This window comes from Opisthocomus hoazin, chromosome 8 (assembly GCF_030867145.1).
Source record: "Opisthocomus hoazin isolate bOpiHoa1 chromosome 8, bOpiHoa1.hap1, whole genome shotgun sequence".
Lineage (NCBI taxonomy): Eukaryota > Metazoa > Chordata > Aves > Opisthocomiformes > Opisthocomidae > Opisthocomus > Opisthocomus hoazin.
The window spans coordinates 48664518-48683230 of record NC_134421.1 but is presented as its reverse complement, the minus strand read 5'-3'; the positions used below and the strand labels follow the sequence as shown (position 1 = coordinate 48683230).

Sequence of the window (18713 nt, the reverse complement as noted above, 5' to 3'; positions counted from 1 at the left end):
TGCTGAAATTGAAATACTGGAGGAGAATATTACAGGAATTTTCCAACTGTGATGGGATTTAAACATCTTTTCCATTTTAAAGCAACTATCAACTAAATAAGGCTATATAAAAAATACCATGGTAAATCAATACTGTCCAGACATCTCTGGCTCATTTACATAGTCCAGCCGTGATACATACACTGATAATTAGCTGAAGTCAATTTTTGTGAAATAACCATTCAGTAATGAATATCAGTCTGCTGTATTGATACATTATTGACACATTGATGAGTCTTCTTCTATAGATTAGGTTTTAGCTTACATTAGTAAGATATTAAGGCCATGAAATTCAGTTCTAAGACAGAGACTGTCAGTATGATTTACACATGCTTTGAAAATTTAACTCAGCTGTGAAATTAGGTGAATAATGTTGATTTTTCAGGAGCATGATGTAAGTAATGTGCACCTTCATTATTGCTACACATATTAGAAGTTGTTAGTGGTTTCTGAAAGAACAGCTCTATGTTGTAGGAAGGTTACAGAGTCTGGAAATTTTAACCTCTTCGTTATATTTGCTTTTCTTCCTTTTACAGTCCAGTCACTTTTCTAAAATATTATTCATTTCAAACTGGAAAAAGACAGGGACATAACACGTTAGGTAAAAAGCCTCAGTTGGACATGCTGTGTTTTACTTCATCTACTGTCTGATAATATCTTCCTCCAGGAATCTGAACGCAGATTCACTTCTGTCATTTTAATTTCATCTGTTCTAATGTTTGAACTGTCAGTCATTTGTTTCATGGATAATTTTTTTCTAAACACGCCAACCACGCAGGCTAATTCTTGCTGCCGAACTCCTGAAGCAGGCTGCCCAGGGATGCCCTGTAGCAGGCACCACAGAGCCAGCCTCCAGGTTTGCAGTCGCAGTTCCTCCAAGCACGTTGAGCAGGGTCTTTCTGCCCCGTGGGGACATCCCCGCGTGACACTGCTCATAAGTCATGTCCACGTTTCTGTGCCTGTCTGTCTGTCATGCGTGCACAGGTTGTTGGTTTTCCACTTTGTTACAAAGTAGGTAAAACAGCTGGTAGTCAAGTGTTTGGACCTCTGGAAAATTAGGAGATTCAGGTAAATGCGGTTGTAGGAAGAGAACTGCCTTTCCTTCTGTCAAGAATTACTATTTAAGAAGGTGGCTTGATTCTGCTTTTATCTGAGAATGTGTTGTACACAGTCCTGACTTTTCAGTATCCATTATTCCATGAAGTATTGATGCTAATTTGCTGAATTCTAACAAAAAACTACGAACAGCTCCATTAGCTGCTAACAATACACTTAAACCCAGTCATAGATCTATATTAAAAAGTGTAATTTCAGCTTGTGCTGGTGGTTTTCTCTATAATAACTGATAGCAGCCACGGATAACCATGAGGAAAAGAGTGTGTGGAAGTGTAAACAAATGAGGGAAGTTCTGTATTTCTTTATTTTGTTGAGACTTTTTTCCCCCAACAAAGTTTTCTGGAGTTTTTCTATTTGTTTCTGTGGTGGAGAGTCTTTAAAATGTCTCATTTTGAACAAAAAGGTGAAGTATAGGACTGATTGTAACATGAATATCTTTTAATAAATTGTTAATTCAAAATAAGAGACTGCATTTGAAATAAGTTTGAAGGGTAAGATCAACAGCATTGTAATCTCTGTCTTGTTACAGAGTTGAGGTTAAACGTGAAAAAAGACGCATAGCCCAGGTCTTCCACAAGCTTATATTCAAAAACATAGTGGCTGAAAAAATGTGGAAAAAAATGGGCATCCTATGCATTTGCACAAGTAGCGTCTGCTAGCTTCCTTTTTGATGGCTCAGTTTGTCTGTACAGTGTGGTTACACAGAGTCGTTGACATGAAAATGTGAGCGATGTGGGTGCTTGCCAGGCTATTTCATTCCACAAAATAGAATAATTTGAAAAATGTTTTTACTGCAGTGCCAGGTATGGAAAATTAAATCTGTAGGTTCAGTTTACAAGAAAAGGAGAGGAGGGAGCTCTCATGAAATATGGTGTTAATTGCAAAGGATTTAGAGGGGTGTGTCTAACCAAAAGCTCCCTCCGTGCTTGGGCAGGAGGGCAAATACAGTTCTTGGGAACACAGAGAGGGAAACACCAAGCAGTAGCAGCAGTGGTGCTGCTGCTGGGCCTAGAGCAGATGACATGGCGCAGGGGCTGAGCCCTGTGTCAGGGCCCCGAGAGGGACCACAGGCCCAGACTGTCCCTGCCCATCACCTCCAGGTCCTCCCGGCCTTGCCCACAGCCCAGGACCCCATTTCAGCCTCCCAGGGCCATCATCCCCTATCCCAGTGACACCACAGCAGGGCTGCTCTCCAGCTCCCCACAGCCATGCCCTGCCCAGCCCTGGGCCCTGCCGAGCCAGGCCCGCAGGCCCACAGCCCGGCCCAGCCGTGCCCTGTGCCCAGGGAGGTGCCCGACACCAGGGGCTGGGGCTGGCCCGGTGCCCTCGGCTGCCCTGCTCCTGGCCGGGCCTTGGCTACCAGGCCCTGCCCTGGCACCCAAGGGATAACTTCACGTCTTTAAACCAAACTATAGTAATTTTACAAAATATGTATTATAAATGAAAGCAAAACTATGGGCTCAATGCACAAAACAGCAAGGTGAAATTCTGTCGTGTGTTACGGTGGAGGGTTGGCTGGCTGGTTGTAATAGTCCCTTCTAGCCTGAAAATCTGAATTTCTGAAAGTGATGGGGTAGATTGGTTCTTGTCTTTATTTATATTTAGCTCTCAGTTCTTGGTACAGCCCACTTAAGTGAATATACTAATTTTGATGTGGAAAGCTGGCACTCAGTTTTAGTTGCCTCGCAGTGTCTCAAATTTTTGTCTTCTATAAAACTGCCTTCACATAACTAATGCATTGATTAAACTGGAATACCTATAATTTCTCTCAGATGTAGACTTCTGCTGTGGTTCTGGAGATGTCAGTTCAGTGTTTGAGAGCTGATGGCACTTTTGCAGAGCGAGCTGTTGCACTTGTTCCTTTTGCATGTGTGCACTGTGGCAGAGGATGTTCAGTCACCGTACGCTGCATACACATAGCACAGCATAATCCTGTTTCAGAAAAACCCAAATACTTAAAACAGTGATATTTTTTTAGAGCGTTATGCAGATAATAACCACACCTTCTATCCTTGTGTTCCAAAAATATCAGTCTTTTACAGAGAGTCAAAAATCATCTGTCAATTGCAGTTGAATAGTTGTACTTCAAGGTGGAGTGGTGTGTGGGTACAGCACCTGTGAATATATGCATAAAGCTGAAACCAACTGTTGAAATTTTCTTCAAAAAGGATCATTCCTGAAGCTGTAGTCAAAGCAACAAATTTAGGTAACAGTTAGCTGAGCAGTGGACAACTGAGATAAAGATGATCCATCATCTATCAGACAAGCTCCTTGCCTGTCCTTGTGTCCCTGCATAATTTTACAGATCTAAGAAATTATGTTATAGTTCAAAACAAGTCAGTTGGCCAGATGTCTTACAGTGCATGGAAATCAGAGTTTCCGAGGTTCCGAGGCCCATGTAAATTCAATTCCCGTGAGTTTCAAGTGTTCACAGATTCACAAGCTCTTTCTTCTGGTCACCTTTTATAGTCTTTCCAGCTCTTCATTTAGGGCTGGGAACATGTCAGTTTTGTTTCAGTGATTGCTTTTCCTCTCCAAGCTTTTACGTTCCTTTCTCGCCCTTTCCAGTCACTTTTTCCTCAGCTCTCCTTATCACTTTCTATTCTGTCTTAAACCACAGGATGACAGATTGTCATCTTATTAATTATTTTTTTAAAAATTGTACTTGATGAGAAGCAACTGATGTTGTTCATACCAGCCACAAGCTGCTTGGCCTACACAGTACTGTATCCAGTGAACCAAACAACCTGAAGATAGGTCTGAATACAGGTGCAAAGGATGCAGAAATTAGACTATAAAATCAAACTGAAGGTTCTGGTGCTTACCATCTTCAACTAGAATTGGCCAGATTATGTGTTCATCTTTCCAGCTAATAAATAATTGTGGCACTCCTGCAAACAGTACTCTTCAAAGTCCTTTTTCTCCAGCTTCTTGGAATGCAGGACTTTTTTTATCACACAGTAGACTGATCAGTTTGGTCAGTACCACAGTACAAAGTATTTTCCCTATCAGAACCCAATTTGCTTGCTTTCCATTTTTCATAAAGCAGCAGCCCAAAATACATTGTATTTCAGGAAACTGCAGAGAAATACGTTTATGGCTTTTTTTTTTTTTTTCCTTCCTTTTGGCAGGAAGGGGAAAGAACGTAAAGTTTTACACTGAAAATATTTCTGGGGGGGAAAAAAAAAGGTTTATTTCTTCAACACAACTGAAAGCTAATTTAAACCATGGTACATGTGTTATAGAATTCCAGAACTGAATTCAGCAATTAAGAAGTCCTTTCTTGTTCAGGTTAGCCAATACACGTTTGCAATGTGCAGTTACAGAGAAAAGAAATCTGAGCCTCAGGAACTGATGCAACTCGAAGGATACACTGTGGATTATACAGCTCCTCACACAGGTACTTTTCATGATTTTGAAGTGTGATATATTTGTGTAAAGCCATCGATTCAATTTGTTCATTTTGATCTAGAAGCAAAAAAACCCTAGGTTCTTTTCTTCAGCATCTGAAGGCTTTGCAATTATTCCTCTAGGATTTTCTAGTGTGAAAAATCATGCTTTTAGAAAGAAGCTTGTGCTATAAAGAACAAACAATAAACTTACACTATGATTGCCTTAAACATTGTAAAACCACATGTGATACAAGGGAATAATTATGAATTCTAGTTAGTCTTTCCCTTTTCTCTCTGTTTTTGATGGTGGAGTCATGTGGCAGAGTACTGTGAAGTATATTCATACTTAGAAAAGAAGGTGAATGATGACAGTGCTTGCTAAAGACAAACTACTCAGAGCAATCAAAACTAAATTTGACGATACCAGAAAAATATGCACAAGGTAGGATTAAAATGGCAAAAGGAAATCAAAATTACACACGATTCTGTGTCCAGTTCTGGGCTCCCCAGTTCAAGAAAGATGAAGAGCTACTGGAGAGAGTCCAGCGGAGGGCTACGAGGATGGTGAGGGGACTGGAGCATCTCCCCTACGAGGAGAGGTTGAGGGAACTGGGCTTGTTCAGCCTGAAGAAGAGAAGGCTGCGAGGGGACCTTATAAATGCCTACAAATATCTGAAGGGTGGGTGTCAGGAGGATGGGGCCAAGCTCTTTTCAATGGTGTCCAGTGACAGGACAAGGGGCAATGGGCACAAACTGGGGCACAGGAAGTTCCGTCTGAACGTGAGGAAGAACTTCTTCCCTCTGAGGGTGACGGAGCACTGGAACAGGCTGCCCAGGGAGGTTGTGGAGTCTCCTTCTCTGGAGATATTCAAGACCCGCCTGGACAAGGTCCTGTGCAGCCTACTGTAGGTGACCCTGCTTCGGCAGGGGGGTTGGACTAGATGACCCACAGAGGTCCCTTCCAACCCCTACTATTCTGTGATTCTGTGATTCTGTGATTCTGTGATTCTGTGATTCTACTCTACCTATGCAGTGGAGGGTTGTGAATTTAAGAGACATCTAAAATATTGATGATTGGTCTTTGGAAACGTTGGCTCGATGTTTAGAATAATTGAGAAGGCAAACAATGCTCAGAAGGTGTTTGGAAAGCCAAAACAACATTTGCATAAAAAAATCTCTAGGTCAGCCGCGTTGACTGGTATGTGCTGTTCTGGGTATGCACTGTCAGAACAGAACACTAGAATAAGAAAAAGGTACCAAGGAAGGAGCAGGAACACTGATATGTAAGGAGCTGCCTCTGTTCAAGAAGAGATAAAGTTGATGGGGAGTTCCAACTAAGAAAATGATGCCAAGAAGGAAGATATGTTAGAGAAATGCAAAATAGCATATGACACAGAAAGATGAATAAGAGATAAATTAGAATTGAATCGGAAATGGAATTATGGAAATATTTTCTCCAGTGACTTCTATATTTATTCTACTTATATGTTACTTCCATGTGTTACCATTTGATCCTTATAGCTCTCAATCGTATTTCTAGGTCATAAATACCTATAACATTTTTTAACACCCACCCTACCCACACACACAGAGGACAACGAGTAATTTGATAAACATGGATGGTGATTTAGAAGTCACATCTATTTATTAATATTACCTTCTTATTTCTCGCTTCAGGTCTTCAGGGTGGTCGAATGTTTTTCAATGCTGTTAAAGAAGGCGATACCGTAATATTTGCCAGTGATGATGAACAGGATAGAATACTCTGGGTTCAAGCCATGTACAGAGCCACAGGTCAATCATATAAGCCTGTTCCTGCAAGTCAAGCTCAGAAGATGAATCCTAAAGGAGGAAATGTTGACACAGATATATCCCCAATTTGTAAGTTGACTCTTTTTCTTTTGTGGCTTTGGTTTTGGTTTTAGTTGGTAAAATATGTTAACAGCTTCCTCAACGAAGTTTAATTAAGCAGAAGTCATTCACTAAGGAGATGTACCTAGCAGTTTGTCGTTAGCCAGAAGCTCTTTAGCTCACGTTATTATTACCAGCCAGGGAAATCCTGACTTGCAGGTCATTATTTTTATTGTAATCCTTGGAAATACAGCAATTGGCTTCATATTCGTTACAGTTGACCCACATATTACCATGGAGATGGTGCTTCATTTACATTATATTTTTCAGTAGCCAGCCAGTGCAGAGTTGAATAGAAAAGTGACAATCTGTCCTCAGAATTTTATAGTTTTAGGTCAGCTTTATCATACATTTTAATTATTGGTGATCTAAAAATTGCAATGCAGACAGTATCTTGTGAGCTGAAAGGCACTAGATGGGCTGCTGAATTTTTGTGCCCTTCAGTCTAATATTAAACTGCGTATAAAATTAAAAAAAAAAATCAGGTTTGAATTTTCCTTCCCTTTTTTTGAAGAAAATACTGTTTCAAAGAAAATCAAGGTAGACAGCATTTATTAATCAGATCTTGAAATTTTCGTATAATCTCTTTAAAAGTACCCTGTCGTGTAGATACCTGCACATAGGAAGCATATATGGGTTTTTTATTGTTTTGGAGCTGAGGGGAGCAACTTTTCTATCCTATAAAACTAGTGCAATCCAAGGATTTTTGTAGTAGCTATCAAATGTTTACAACATCATTGGACTGCATACAATAATCCTTCTTTATCATATATATATATATATGTAGAGTGACAGAAGGGCATGTTTTAGACTCAGCTTGGTTTAATGTCTGAAGTCTATAGCAGGTTGACCCAAAACCATTCTCCTACTTCAGACCTGCTATCACTTAGTCTCACGGTCTTCCATTTATCCTGTAACCTTCTATCATTACACTATCAGAAGACAGTAAAATGTGCTTGTTGAAAAACATGGTTTATCTCACAGAAGCACTGACACCTGTTGAGTTTTTAATCTGAACTGATTTGGAAGGGTGAACTAACCATGTGTCATGGGAGATGTTAAGGTGAAGTACTTTAAGAATGTAAGTAACACTGCAAAAGCAAAGGTGGGGCAACAGCCAAGGTATGCTCACCACCTCCCAGTTACCTGGATCTGGGCTAGGTACCGGGAGTTCCTTGTGTTCCCTTCCTAACATTTCTACTTCACATGCATCAGTTAGAGAGCACGAAAGAAGTGACTGTAGTCAGAAGGAGCTGCTTTTCTTCTTGGCCAGAGGGTTTACATCGAAGTGAAAGCAACTAGAAAATGCTGACCACAGGGCAGGGGAAGTTATAGAAAGAAAGAGGTACAAAGAACAATTGCAAGTTAGGGTGACTACAGTTCTTAGGTGGAAACCATACTAAAAATAATGCTTATTCTAAAAACAGTTTAAGGGAAGCTCAACAGCCTCAAAATATCGTGTGCTTTTGTGTCATACCTATTTATCAACTTGCACAAACTGATATAACTGAGTTGTATATAAATCAGTTCTCCATGGTTACATTATTATTTGCCTTTGGTTTTAGTACACTTCAATGTTGGTATTTTAGAATTAATATATAGAATTCTTTGCAATAGAGTAACGTGAAATTTAGCTTAATAAGAGGTTTACTTTTAAAAGAATCCATGTTCAACAGATTTCTGAAATACCTCCAGTTCTGCCTACACGAGGAAAATGTTATTCTTTCTCTTCTGCACTTAATGTAGAAATGAGCTTAATTAAATGAATCGATTTTTAAGAAACTGCAAGACCTAGGGTTACAGATATAACCTTAGATAATTTTCTGAAACTCCTTCTTCAATTACACATACTGTGCTGATCTTCTTGGGGCACAGTTTTACTTCTAAGGAGAATGTATATCTGACTTTTTATCAGATTTGAATGTGCTCAGTTTCCTAAGAAGTTAATTTTGTTTCCCTCTAGAAAAATGTTTGTACAAAGTTGAGAGTATTGCATTTTTAAGGAAGATACAACACCAAGTACTTGAGATCTAGTGTATATATTAAGTGAAATTAATTTCCAGTTTTGTATTCTTTGTTATGATACAACTTTAGTATTAGGAAATACAGTTATGACTGGAGAATTTGTCAACTACTTTTTTATGTATCTTATTTTTCAATTAATACACCAGTAACCATTTCCAGCGAATGCAAGATCATATTGTTTCAATTTTAAAAGTATGTCACACAACTCCACCTCCACATACATAAAACAGATAACAAACTAGATCTTTGCAAAAGAAATGTCCTTTAATAATGTTCAAGCTTTGAAAGGCTGTCCCCATATTCCTCATCCTTTAGGAAGGTAAGAAATGCAACTCACTTATCCTGATAAAATGTACAAAAAGAGCTTTCAATAACTTGAAAAACTTTAAATGTCATTGAACTGCTGGATGTAGAGAAAACCAACTTAAGGAGACATGTAACAACTTTTTTATATATTGTGTTTATAAATTATCTTCCCAAACTCTGAAATTCTCTTAATAGGTAAGAAAAGCAACTGAAAACTGTCATTAAAGAAATTAAAACATCAGATGATGATTAATGTGTCACATACCTAGCAGTTTTAAGGTTAATTTTTGCTAGAAATATATTCTAACATTTCCATTTTCCATTGCCTTGTAGAAAAAATTCTACCTTCCAAAGTTAGTGTTACATTATTAGCTGAAAATGGCAACTTGTGAAAGTATTTCATTAAATTCTTAACATTTTAGTCAAGTGATACATGTACATGACAATAAATGACACCTTGTTTTCACAACCTCTACTGTTTTCTATATTCTTGAGCTCAAAATTTATTGAAGAGTTTTTGTAAACTGTGATAGAATTATTCCTGTGGTCTATACCATGAATTCCTTTTGTATAAAAGAAAGTAGTAGAAAGGAAGGAGTAAGAGACTCCTTTCGTATAAAGAGAGCTGTATTTCTTGCAGTTACTGGTGCTTTGTTCCATGTAAGATAATTGCTTGTACAAAAAAGTGCTTAAAATGACGTGAACAAGATCCAGCCATCTCAGAGCTGGATCAAAACAAACACATCAGGAACTTCTGAAAAGAAACCAGAGATGTGTATAGTAAGACAGCCAGGGTCTGACTGATCTTTACAGCAATTATCACAAAGGCAGCAAATGGAAATGTTGCTCTTGCGTGTGCACAACAGCAGCCCTCCGAAAGGCCAACCTGCAGAGCTCTGACTGATCTGAACGGGCAACCTCCTTTCGTTGATGCTGTAAGGCAGTTTAGGATCATTGATGTAGGGCATTTAGAAGAAAGTTGATATTCCATGCTACCGGAGAGGTAAATACACATTTAAGAGTGGCACTGGAATCAAACTGCTATTGTACCAGTCCAACTTCTAAAATGAATACTAGCCAGTTTCTTCATTCCTAAGTAACTTGGTACTGTGCTTCTGTAGTAGCAGGTGGCTCCACAAGGGAAGACAGGCTAATGTCAACAATGATCAAAAAAAAGAGACTGCTCTTCGGTTCTGCTCTTCTGAATAAGCATGCTGTAATGCGAAGGACAGAGTATTTAAGTATGCATAATTGTAGAAAAGCCAGAAGTTTCCCAAGGACATGAATGTTTCAGGGAAAGCACCAATTAAAAATAGATTCATCTGAGTCACATAAAGGTGCAGGAGGCGATCCCTTTCTTAATGAGCAATGTGTTAGGAGATCGGTTCATACAGTTGCAAAGGCTACTGAGGTGATGACCACTGTTAATAACTTGGTCATAACAAAGAAGTAACAGCAGCAGGAGGAGGATTGTCATGTCTTAATGAAGCAATGCAAAGGCAAACATCATTCTCATCTTACACCACTGTGAGTTCAGAGACGGTCTCTTTGTAAAAATATCTGCAGAGAGAAAAGGAGCGAGACGGATACTGGAAAACCAAATTAGGTGAGGAATCATTTGATCTGAGATGTATAGTTTTCCTCATCTCTCTTTTAGTATGATATCACTTATCAAAACAGCTCACAAAGGGAAAATAATCTGAGATTTTGCAGAAACCAATTATAACAGTTGTTATTAGAATGCTGGTTAGAACCCAAGTACAAAACATCAAATCCTATTTATTATATAGCAAGGGACTAGGAAAAGGAGTCAAATACATAGGGCATACATTGGTATTACAAGACATGAGTCCAGTGACAGCAATGTTGGAGACATTTCCAAGTGAAACATCCATCTGACCAAAAGAGCACCCCAGAGGAAGCTTGTGTGGACATTTAAATTATCCAAAGTGGAGCAATCAGTGTTATGTTCAAGAAGAAAGTGCAGGCAATTTGCTAAATGAAGAAATGCTTTGGGATTAGTCATGAAAATATAACATTAACATTTTCAATCTACTTGGATATACCAATGATAAGCATTATAAAATTTCTCTCCATGTCGTAGTACAATGGTACGGGAATAAATGATGAATTTCGTATTTCTTTCAAGTGCTATTTGTATCACTCTCAGTCTTTGAACTGGCTACTTCTGAGACTCTGTGGGAAAACAAAAATATGATTAATATTAAGATACTGGTGTCATAATACGTACACATAAAAATACCACTGTTTAACCTTATGGTGGCATTGCTCAGTTTTGGAGTAATTGGTAATGTTCTTATAAAGCAGTTCTTTTAAAATAGTTCTGAGCAAGTTTATATTTTTAAGTTCAGTTAATTAAATCATTTGGAAAGAAAGAGTAATATAAGACATTTTTTCATTTGACATAGTTTTTTCAGCAGGTTTGGCATCTCTATATCCATCATATACTTTGGCACCTCCAACCTCCCTGCATGTTCCCCCATTCCCCTTCTGGTCCCACTCCTGCTTGTCTCCAACTACACTCATCTCCCATTCAGAAAGAAAAGCTTAACGCTAGCCTCTACCATCTTAGGCAGTCAGTAAGTCACATTTATGCTCTCTCTCGTGCTACACAGAAACGCACAAAAAATAACAAGTATTCTCCAGATCTGTCCTTCAGCAAAATTCTGGCAGTCCATCAGTGTGCTGTCCCCACCCTGACTGCTGGGGCCTATGGGCCAGCGGCTTTCTCATGTTCTGCCACTTTCTCTGCATCTGTTGTTTCATTGTCTGATATTTAAATGATAAGGTTCTGGGGGCATAGATTGTCTCTTTGGCCTGTGTTTCTAAGCATGTAGCACTTTGGAGTCCTGGTCAATGATCAGAAGTCAAAATGTTCCCGATGTAAGCTATCACTGTCTGTATGGAGTGGCACTTGAAGGAATGTAATGCATGTCTTGTCACTGTCTTGTGCAAAGAGCATGTGCATCTTCATCTTCATCCAACCAGTTCCAGCCTCTTCTCTATCAGAGTCATAGTTCTTACCCTACTACTCCCAGTCTCTACATCTTTTTAATCCCTACAATACTACGTTTCTTGTCCCTACCCGCTCTTCTCTCCTGCCTGCCTGAGTTAGTTCAAATTGCTTCCACGATGCTTAAACTCAAGCAGGGATGTCACTGAGGGCCACAAAAGGGAGGAGGTCACCACTTTTCAAGGCCAGTTCCTTTAGTTCACCCTAGCACAGAGTAAATGCTACAGAAAACCTATATTTGCTTCTGGGCTGGAATGGGGCAGAGATGATGCCTGGTGATTTGGTTATCCCTCGGAACCACTCGAGCATGTGCCATAAACATAGAATTCTCGGTGGTCTTCATTCACTCAGCTCTGCTGAGTCACTGAGGATGTGATGATCTGTACAGCCTTTGCAACTGGAGTAAAATTGAAAGTTTCTTGTCAAGATGGCAAAAGGCATATTTAGGATGCTGTTTTGCCAAAATGGATGTCCTTGTCTAAGAGAACACTCAAAGAACTTGCTAAAACTCCTGCAATAGCTTTTGTAAATTTTTACCATGGTTTTAAAATATATGTATTTGTCCTACCTTGATCCAAAAAAAATGAATTTTTTTTTTTTTTTGGCTAACAGTTTCTGGAAGATTACATATATGAAACAGAGAGTGTAACATGGAAATAGCAGTCAAAACAGTGAGTTCAAGTTAGAGGCAACTTGAAAGCAGGACAACAGATTCCATTGAGAGAAGAAAATGAATTGTGGAAAAGTAGGAGAAGTATTACTGCTTCAAAGTTCTCCCCAAATATCTTCCCAATATTTTCCAAGATTGAGAAAGTGTAGAGAATAAAATGGAATTGTATTTTTTCTGAATTGTATCACAATACAGCACTCTTTCTGTTTTTTGCATATGCATGTAATTTGAACAGGGCATCTAAAGGTCATTTATGGACGAATTTGAAAAATTAAATAATTCTAACATTTTTAAAATGTAGGGTGTTAAATATTTTTTAAATCACAGTCATATAACACTTATGAATTCCTCATAATCTTTGCTCAAGTTCCTGTATTTTTTTTGAAAATTCATTTTGTTTCAAAAAGATTTACCAGTTATCTTGTATGTATATCATAGCAGTAAAGTAAAATGTAATGTATTACACTACATCTATTTTTCTATTATTTCCTGCTCGCCTACAGCTGGCAAAAGTAAGTTTGTAATTGTTTTTCTGTTGCTAGAATATATTTGGTAACAGATCTTCTGTTACTATTTGACAGTGTTATTTGTACTGTTTGATTCACTTAAAAAGGTGGTGATCAGTCGTGGTTCTTTGTGTAGACTTAAATGTAGCAACTATTTATATTTTTAAATAAATATTTTTGTGTCTTTTGTCCAAATTATGTAAGAGAAGATTCTGCTTTCACAAGCTGCATTGTACGCAGTAGGTTACCTGATACATTCTGATCATCTGGATGACTGTATCAGAATGTTGAATCTGGTTCATTTGCAACATGCAGTCTCCTGATTTCAAAATACTTCATTACTTGTCAGTACTAAAACAGATTTTCTTTTAAAAAGGGGGATTTTTTTCATATTTGTGTGGTTAACCAGAGAAAATATTAAGCCGGTAATTTAAGAAGGATTCAGCTGTGTCTAATTTGTGTGTGAGACCAATGGCAGAAATACAGAATCACAGAATCACAGAATCACAGAATAGTAGGGGTTGGAAGGGACCTCTGTGGGTCATCCAGTCCAACCCTCCTGCCGAAGCAGGGTCACCTACAGCAGGCTGCACAGGACCTTGTCCAGGCGGGTCTTGAATATCTCTAGAGAAGGAGACTCCACAACCTCCCTGGGCAGCCTGTTCCAGTGCTCCGTCACCCTCAGAGGGAAGAAGTTCTTCCTCATGTTCAGACAGAACTTCCTGTGCCTCAGTTTGTGCCCATTGCCCCTTGTCCTGTCACTGGGCACCACTGAAAAGAGTTTGGCCCCATCCTCCTGACACCCACCCTTCAGATATTTGTAGGCATTTATAAGGTCCCCTCGCAGCCTTCTCTTCTTCAGGCTGAACAAGCCCAGCTAATAATACGAAACCTTTTTCTTTTCTGTCATGTCCTATTGTAAATAATGGCTTAATAAATCAGATATCCATATAAAAAGGAATACTTACAAGAAATGTAGAAACCAGTCACACATGAAACAGATCTGTGTTTGGACCATTTTAGAAACTATAGATAACTTCACATTGTACTTTAGTACTTTCAGTAATGTAGTTATGTTGATATCAGTTATCTTTGAAATCATGTGTTTAAGTACATTTAAATTGCACTAATTAAGAGAAAGTATTTCATGTATCTATGTCAGAAATGTGAGCCATGTTTGTTGTTAATGATAGGCTGGTCTAATGCTCATGGAAATATTGTTAATCTATGTAATCACATACGCTACTGATCCTTAAACCGTTAAAAATATGTGCCGCTGTTTCTCTGGGATGATGGTCTCATACCTTACACCATCGATGTATTGTCATACTGTTTATTTGCTACATCCACCTTGGTGAAAACTGTCACATGGATGTGACTCTTGCTTTGACAATGCAAAGCCAAGTGATATGAATTAGTTTCTACATCTTTCCAGGATGTGATGCTGCAGATCCTTCAGCTTGAATTAAATAATTCTCCCATCCACAAATACAGCTGAAAGTTGGACTTGACATGGATCAATATGATCTGGGGCTAAATTTCTAAATGTGACTGATTATGTTAGCATCATGCCCACAGATCAATATTGAGTTTTATTATGAACCTGACTCTATAATTGGGTTTAATCAATAAACTTTTGTCTCCTTTTCTTTAGAAATTTTAGGTTTGTACTATGCAGGTTTTCAAAATTGCATTTAGGATACACTTAGATCTATACTTTTCTAGTAACGAATATAAAAAGACCTAGGTCTGAATTTAAAGGAACAAAGAGCTAAGACCCTATTGAAAGGGGAAGTCAATTTTTAAGTTGATAGGACTGTTCACCCCAGTACAGTCTATAGAATCCGAGACATCTAATGTGCTAATACATAACTAGTCCTTTTGGGCACTGTAAGGCTTTTTCTGTCCATACTAGATAGATAATTCACATTGAGGACTTTGACAAAACATAGCATTAATGAAAGCAATCACTAGAGCTTCTCTTTTGATAAACCCGCGGGGTTTAAAGGCGTTGAAAGATGCAATCTGTGAAGAACAATAAATTTGGGCCTTTGATTGAAGTGCCATTTGGGATGGTATGTTTTCTCAATGTATTTACACGAAAATGCTGCTCCCTTTTTCACTACTCTCTGCTGGAAGGTTGAAGGAGCTCTTTGCCATTACTACATTAAGGTTTGTCTCATTAAAAGCTGAGTACAAAAAGAAGGCTGGAAATGACCTAGCTCAAGCCAGTGTGTTCATTTCTGCTCCAGTTTGCCATTTGAGAAGTAGGCTTCAAGCCATGATGAATATTTCTATGAGTGGTACTTTGATCTGCTTTAAAGATGCTCTTTCTTGTGTGAAGAAATAAATGCAGAAAACTTTCTTTTTTTTTTGCAATGGAGGGAAATATATTTATTTGTTATTTTGCTAAAATTAGAGAGTCACACAAAATCAGGAAATTATGGAACACGGTTTTTTTGTACTCATAACATTGTTTTGTGAATTGTAACATTTGAAGAACTCCACTAGAAAACCATGCTCTAAGAATTATTTTAATGTGCTATGTTGTGTTTTCTGGTAGCTTTTCTAAATTTTGTTTAATCTATGAGTGGGTATCAGCTTTATTTTATTTTCACTGTTACACTGCATAGATTGGTATGATAGAAAAATAATGTAGTAATATTATTTTCAGATTAAAAAACAAGATTCTATATTAAGTCACCTGCAAGCATCTATGTATGTAACTTGTTTCTTTGATTTTTTTTCACAAAAGTTTGTATGTTTAGATTTATGTACCACGTGTACCCTTGTGTTTGTAAATCTGCGCACACACTCACGTGTATTGTTCTGCACATTTTTCCTTTGTATGAACAGATACAGACCGTGGTCAGAAACATGGCATGGATGAGTTTATTTCTGCTAATCCCTGCAAATTTGACCATGCTTCCCTCTTTAGACTGCTTCAGAGGCAGACCTTGGATCACAGATTGAATGACTCCTATTCTTGTTTGGTGAGTACTGGCTGGAAGACAGATATAAAGAAGTGAGAAATAGTTGTTACAAAGTAGTCCTTTCTTCCTAGTTCATTCAATAGCTGCGGTTGTAGTTTGAATTATAGGGTCCAATCGATTGGTTTCAAATTTGAAAATTATACACTTGCAAGCTGCTGCTGTGCCACTCAATAGAAAGCAAAGAGACCCAAACTGTCTCTGATTTTATCAGCTGAAATTTATCATGTCCTCTATGGAGGTTTGAATAAATGGTAAGAGCTCCTGTGGTAGGATTTACTGACACCTGTACAGGCATTTTAAGGTACAAATGTAGTCGCCTCATGTAAGACATTTTCACTATCTTGTATTTCTTCTTTCTACTGTGGTGTGAAGCAGGAAAAATGCTAAAAGAAAGGAAGCAGAACCACAGGCAATAGAGATATATGGGCGTATATGTATTACCTGAATTGCAAATAACAAACGGGAATAGAATTATTAAACAAAAACAAGTAAAGTGTGATCTCTGTATCAAAATTAATGTTTTTCACATTCAAAGACAGCTATGAAAGACAAGACATTGGCATAACATGCTTTTGTATTTGTAGCTGCAGTTTCTCTTTCCTACATAACATTTTCTACTCTGTGCTTTGTGGGACTGGGAGTTGAGGATGGGGCTGCTTCTGATTTTGTTTTCAGTAGGGAAAACCAGCAACAGTCTTGTGGAAGTACATCAGATTATACACACTTGTTAAACAGTTTTGTGTGGCTTTATTTTTCACTCGATATAGTGTCTGAAATAGTGATTTCTCACTAAAGACCTAAAATGCCTGATAGCGCATAATTTTTTTCACTTTACCATGTGAACAGCAAGAAAAAAGGATAACTATACTTCTTTTTTTCTGTTGGTCTGACTAGTCATAGAATACAAAGATAATGATGGGTTTTTTAGGTTTGTTTGCAAGTATAAAAAAATGGGGAAGGGGGGAGATTATTTAATGACAGTTGCTTCCTTTTTAAAATGCTACCAGATAAGTATGTATAGAAAAAGTTAAAGGACTCATTTTCCGTCTGCGGGTTGCACACTGAGTCAAAGAAGAGGCCTGAAGGTACATCTGTACAAAGTAATTGGCACTCAAAGAGAAAATGGTTAGCTTTCTAACAGTGCATTGGGGTCAAAATCTTTTTTTATAATAATAAGATAGTAAGACACTTAATATAACCTTGAAATCAGGAACTTTTAGAAGAGGTTAGGTGAAATACACAGTGCTATAGCAACCATAAAGCAGATGCATTTCTTATTGTTCTTTTTAAAATTCAGCTTTTAATAAGTAGAGTGGGTGATCATTTTTTGTTAAATTGCATATGTAACTAATTTTTAATTAAAAAAATCCAGAATGTGAAGGTGGCAATAGAATACGTGAACATGTAAGTGGGATTATTTTTTTCCTGAACAACTTGCTTGCTACCATTCTTAGAAAAAATACATCCCTTTGTTTTGATAAATATAGAGTAACCATGCATACAACTTGTAAAAATAAAAACAAAAAATGTGTAAAAACTAGTATTAAGCACAGTTCTATATTAAATTGCTGTATGAACTAAACTTCTTTAATTTTATATTCATCTAGATATTGGGGAGCTTTTTTTTTTTTGCAATTATACAATAAAAATAAGTAGTTATCTAATACTCTCTAGCAAAGAGCTATTATGTGTTTGTGAGACGTGTGGTGTGGAGCTGGTCAAGGGCAAGGAAGGCACATATTTGTGTGAAAATGATCACACTAAAACAGATCTCTTGCAGTGACTGAAGTTAAACTAATGAGTTCTTTTAGAATTTTTGTTCTTGTCAGAATTTTCTCCTATAATACAGAAGTTTTAATAATTATTTCCTAGGCATTGACAGTTTAAAACACTGAGTACTTTTCTGGGTGCTGTAATAAAGCTAAGTGTTCTCTAGAAACAGCTGAAGCTCTTTAAAGGCAGTGGAAACACTGACTTTGAAGGAATGAATCAGGAGCAAAGAAATTTATGAAATAACTCTGAGCATTCATGTTTGCAAATGATATGTTAAATTCAAGAGTTGAGAGAGAATATAAAATTTTGATTTCTGTCTCATGCAGATTTTTTAGTAAAGCTAAAACACAGATGATTTAAACCTGATATGAATATATTTGTATCTATTAATAGTATTTTTGCTGGTATTTTGTGGAAATATTAAACATCTGAGCTTGCAGAAGTATTCACAAGCAATAGGGAAATACAGTCTTTAGATGCTAAACTGATGTTACAAATTCATGGCTCGCAAAACCATTTTGCTTATCCAAGTTATTGCTTATCTGTGTTATTTGTATATTTGAGTTCAGGTGTTCCTCAAGCTCTCTTAATCATTTGGCAGGGATGGTAAGAGGGATATATCACCACAATTAAGAAAAGAACAAAGAAAAACGCTTATTTAGAACAGCTATGCAGTAGCTGTGGTTTCCCAAGGCTTATGATTTTCTTCCTGCTGCTTTCTGGAAGCGCACTGTGCTATCTTTTTTCATATTGGGAAGTAAGGCAATCAAGGCTCTTCTCTTTCATATTTGCACACCAAGAATCGACTACGTTTTTTACACTCTGGATTCACTCAAGAGCTGTTTTTGTGGTGGGAAGGAGTCTGTACTTTGTTCATGTCTGTGTCAGGGTTACACTGTTCTGGTCTTATCAAGCCTGTGCTCAAATAAGCCCACAGTATCACCCAGA

At 37.7% G+C, this 18713-nt stretch overlaps 1 protein-coding gene across 4 annotated transcripts in view; it reads left to right on the top strand.

The window, feature by feature from the left end:
• CADPS2 (calcium dependent secretion activator 2) overlaps nt 1-18713 on the top strand; it is a 325438-nt gene that overhangs the window by 202192 nt on the left and 104533 nt on the right. For all 4 annotated transcript variants that reach the window (XM_075428325.1, XM_075428323.1, XM_075428324.1 and 1 more), the window contains exons 10-12: nt 4447-4555; nt 6225-6428; nt 15856-15992. In XM_075428325.1, coding sequence (XP_075284440.1) covers nt 4447-4555; nt 6225-6428; nt 15856-15992 — 450 coding nt within the window. The remainder of the gene's footprint in view (nt 1-4446; nt 4556-6224; nt 6429-15855; nt 15993-18713) is intronic.